Source organism: Acanthisitta chloris, unplaced genomic scaffold (assembly GCF_000695815.1).
Source record: "Acanthisitta chloris isolate BGI_N310 unplaced genomic scaffold, ASM69581v1 scaffold24122, whole genome shotgun sequence".
In the NCBI taxonomy this organism is placed as follows: domain Eukaryota; kingdom Metazoa; phylum Chordata; class Aves; order Passeriformes; family Acanthisittidae; genus Acanthisitta; species Acanthisitta chloris.
The window spans coordinates 1-3,667 of NW_008661357.1; the positions used below are offsets into that span (position 1 = coordinate 1).

At 50.9% G+C, this 3,667-nt stretch overlaps 1 protein-coding gene across 1 annotated transcript; it reads left to right on the plus strand.

Moving 5' to 3' along the window:
- Positions 1–915: 915 nt before the first annotated feature.
- FAM63A (family with sequence similarity 63, member A) lies at positions 916–3,656 on the plus strand (the record flags this gene model as incomplete). Its single annotated transcript, XM_009070213.1, has 9 exons — positions 916–1,032; positions 1,121–1,178; positions 1,265–1,329; positions 1,434–1,592; positions 2,408–2,510; positions 2,604–2,746; positions 2,823–3,011; positions 3,164–3,282; positions 3,578–3,656. Coding segments are annotated over exons 1-9 (981 nt in total), but the record flags the coding sequence as incomplete, so codon positions are not given.
- Positions 3,657–3,667: the final 11 nt, after the last annotated feature.

Here is a 3,667-nt window from a genome sequence, read left to right on the forward strand (position 1 = left end):
TGGGTTGGGTTGAGTTGGTGTTGGTTTAGTGTTGGATTGGGGTTGGGTTGGGGTTACTGTTGAGTATTTATTTCTCCATTGATCTTAGCATTGATTGATTGATTGACTGATTGATTGGTTGGTTGATTGATTGATTAATTGATTGATCGATTGATCGATTGATTATTTTCAGGGATTCCAGAGGGCCCTGAGTGTGGATGGGAACAGGACAGGAAATCCAAAGATTTGAGAATGGAATTTATCCATTTCTCTTGCTCAATTCAACCCCAAATTTGCCAAATCTCTGTACAATTTCCAAGCCAAATTCCCAATTTTCTTTAACTTAGGAAATTCCCAATTTTCCAACATCAAAGGCAACAGAAAGGAATGAGGGAGGAAAAATCTCCCCCGAACAAACCCGAAATAAATTCATTTTTCAATATTTTTACTTTCAAACTACTTTTTCTCTCTACATCATCATCTCCTTGAAGCATTTAAAAATCTTTGAAACCACCTCAATTTTCCCTTCTTAGGTTAAAATTTGGGATGTGGCTTTTCCTGGACAAACCCAAAAAATTTTCAGGAGCTTGATCCAAACTTTTTTGAGGAGGATCTCCACGTTGAGCATCTCCCATGGATCAACCAGCGGAGCAGGAAGAGACATCTCCAACCAATTCCAGTTGTCTCCAGCTCCCAGGAGAGGTTGGTGGTGTCGAGAACGTTCCAACTGGTGACCAGGAGAGCTCAGCTCTGGGTGAGGAAGATGCCAAGGAGGTGGATGTGCCACCCAACCCCGACGTGGAGGGCACAAAATGCATCCCACATCCTCCTAGTGATGGGAAACCACTGGAAGATGCTCAAGACCAGCAGGAGGTGAAGGTTGGAGGTTCTTCCCCAGGTGGAAAAGTTGATCCTCCTCAGATGCAACCGTCGGATTTTTACTGCGTCAAGTGGATCGACTGGAAAGGGGAGAGGACTCCAGTCATCATGCAGAGTGAGAATGGACCTTGTCCTCTCTTGGCCATCATGAACATCCTCTTCCTGCAGTGGAAGGCAAGTTGGGAGCACGGGGTGGGATTTTGGGGGGGTCCCATTCCCTGAATCCCAAGGAAAATACTCCTCAACCTCTCGCTGCTTCCAGGTGAAGCTTCCCCCGCAGAAGGAGGTGGTCACAGCTGAGGAACTGATGGCACATTTGGGTGAGCAGTGGTGGGAGAGCTCCCCAGAGACCCCCAAAATCCCTGGGGGGTGGGACAATGCTGGAGGTGACACCTCTCCCTTGCAGGAGATTCCATTTTGGCCACCCAACCCCGAGAACCATCCGAGGGACTCCAACTCAACTTCCAACAGGTGAGGAACAACCCCACGTGTCATCGTCCTCCAAAATTTGGCCTCTTGAGGAGCTTAGCAAGACTTGAGTTGGCAAACCCTTCTTGGTTTCTTCTCCATCCCAGAACATCAATGACACCATGACGGTTCTCCCGAAGCTCTCGACGGGGTTGGACGTCAACGTGAGGTTCACTGGTGTCTCAGATTTTGAGTACACCCCGGAGTGCATCGTCTTTGACCTCCTCAATGTCCCACTCTACCATGGTTGGCTCGTGGACCCTCAGGTGAGGATCTCCACCTCTTCTCTGGAGCTAAAAAATGAGCCAAGGGTTGGAGAATCTCTGCTGGGAGGTATTGGGGTTCATCTTGGACAAGATGACCAAGTTGGGGATAGTTTTTCCAGCCCTGGAATTCTTCAAGGTTTGGTTGGACCTACCATGGTTGGCTCGTGGACCCTCAGGTGAGGATCTCCACCTCTTCTCTGGAGCTAAAAAATGAGCCAAGGGTTGGAGAATCTCTGCTGGGAGGTGTTGGGGTTCATCCTGGACAGGGTGACCAAGTTGGTGTTGGTTTTTCCAACCCTGGAAGTGCTCAAGGTTTGGTTGGACCTACCATGGTTGGCTCGTGGACCCTCAGGTGAGGATCTGCACCTCTTCTCTGGGGCTAAAAAATGACCCAAGGGTTGGAGAATCTCTGCTGGGAGGTATTGGGGTTCATCCTCGACAAGGTGACCAAGTTGAGGTTGGTTTTTCCATGCCTGGAAGTGCTCAAGGTGAGGTTGGATGGGGCTTGGAGCAACCTGGACTAGAAGAAGGTGTCTCTGCCCACGGTGTGATAGATGAGCCTAGAAAATCCTTCCTCCACCTCAACCCTCCTGGGATGGTTTTTGATGGCCCTTTGAGCCTGAGCCAATGATGGTTCATCCTTGGCAGGAGGTTGGACCAGGTGAACATCCCAAACCTTTTTGTGTTGGGTCCATCCTTGTGGTGGAATCTCTTCGGAATTTCCCCCATGATGGAACAGTGATCCAAAGAGTTAGAGAAGGTTCAAACTAAACCAACTCTGGTTCTGCTCATCCCTTTCCTTCCCCTCCCTGCAGAATTTAGAGGTGCTCCAAGCCGTGGGCAAGCTCAGCTACAACCAACTGGTGGAGAAGATCATCACCTGCAAACAGGCTAACGACTCCAGCCTGGTGAGCGAAGGTAACGACCTCCACCACCCTTGGCTGACTCTTGGAGGGCCTTGAGAAGAGTTTGACCCTTCCAAGTGTTTCTCCCACCCTCCTGTCCCCTCAGGACTGGTGGCTGAGCAGTTCTTGGAGTCCACCGCGTCCCAGTTGACCTACCATGGGCTGTGTGAGCTCACGGCCACCGTCCGGGAGGGAGAGCTCAGCGTCTTCTTCCGCAACAACCACTTCAGCACCATGACCAAGCACAAGGTACAGCTCCAAACCTTCTGACTTTCTCCTCCAAATGCCACCTGAGACTCATTGTCCCCTTGTCCTGACTCCTCAGGGTCACCTCTACCTGCTGGTGACAGACCAAGGTTTCCTGCAGGAGGAAGGAGTGGTCTGGGAGAGCCTCCACAACGTGGACGGAGACAGTTGTTTTTGTGACACGAATTTCCACCTCAGCCACACTTTGGCCAAGGAAGGAGCCACTGCAGCCACCCCAGACCACCAGGTGCAGAGACAAGTGGACCAGGTGAGGGACAAAGTGACATGGAAGGACATCAAAGTCTCATCCCAACTCCGTAGGGAGATGCTGAAGGGTTTGAGCTTCGGATTTTGGGAGTTTCTACTGTGCTGACCATTCTCTCCTCTTTTTTTTTTTTTTTTCTTCTCAACCCTCTCCAGGATTACATGGTGGCTCTGTCCTTGCAGCAGGGACAGGGACAGGGACAGGGACAGGATCCATCCTTTGTGCTCAGTGACCTGGAGTTGGCTCGGCAGCTGCAGCAGGAGGAGTATCAACAGCAGCATCATCCTCATCCTCATCCTCATCCTCATCCTCATCCTCATCCTCATCCTCATCCTCATCCTCATCCTCATCCTCATCCTCATCCTCATCCTCATCCTCATCCTCATCCTCATCCTCATCCTCATCCTCATCCTCATCCTCATCCTCATCCTCATCCTCATCCTCATCCTCATCCTCATCCTCAGCAGGTCCCAGCACAGGTAACCAGGTCTCCCCCTCTCCCCACCCTTTTTTTTGGGGTGGCCCTGGTGGTCTCTGAGGGTCCCATGTCCCACCTTGTTGTCCCACAGGTTGGTGCTCGAGCAGCTGGAGAAAGGAGACAGAGGCAGAAACCAGATTTGGATTGTGTCCTACTCTAACCTCCTCTCTGTGGGGTCTGG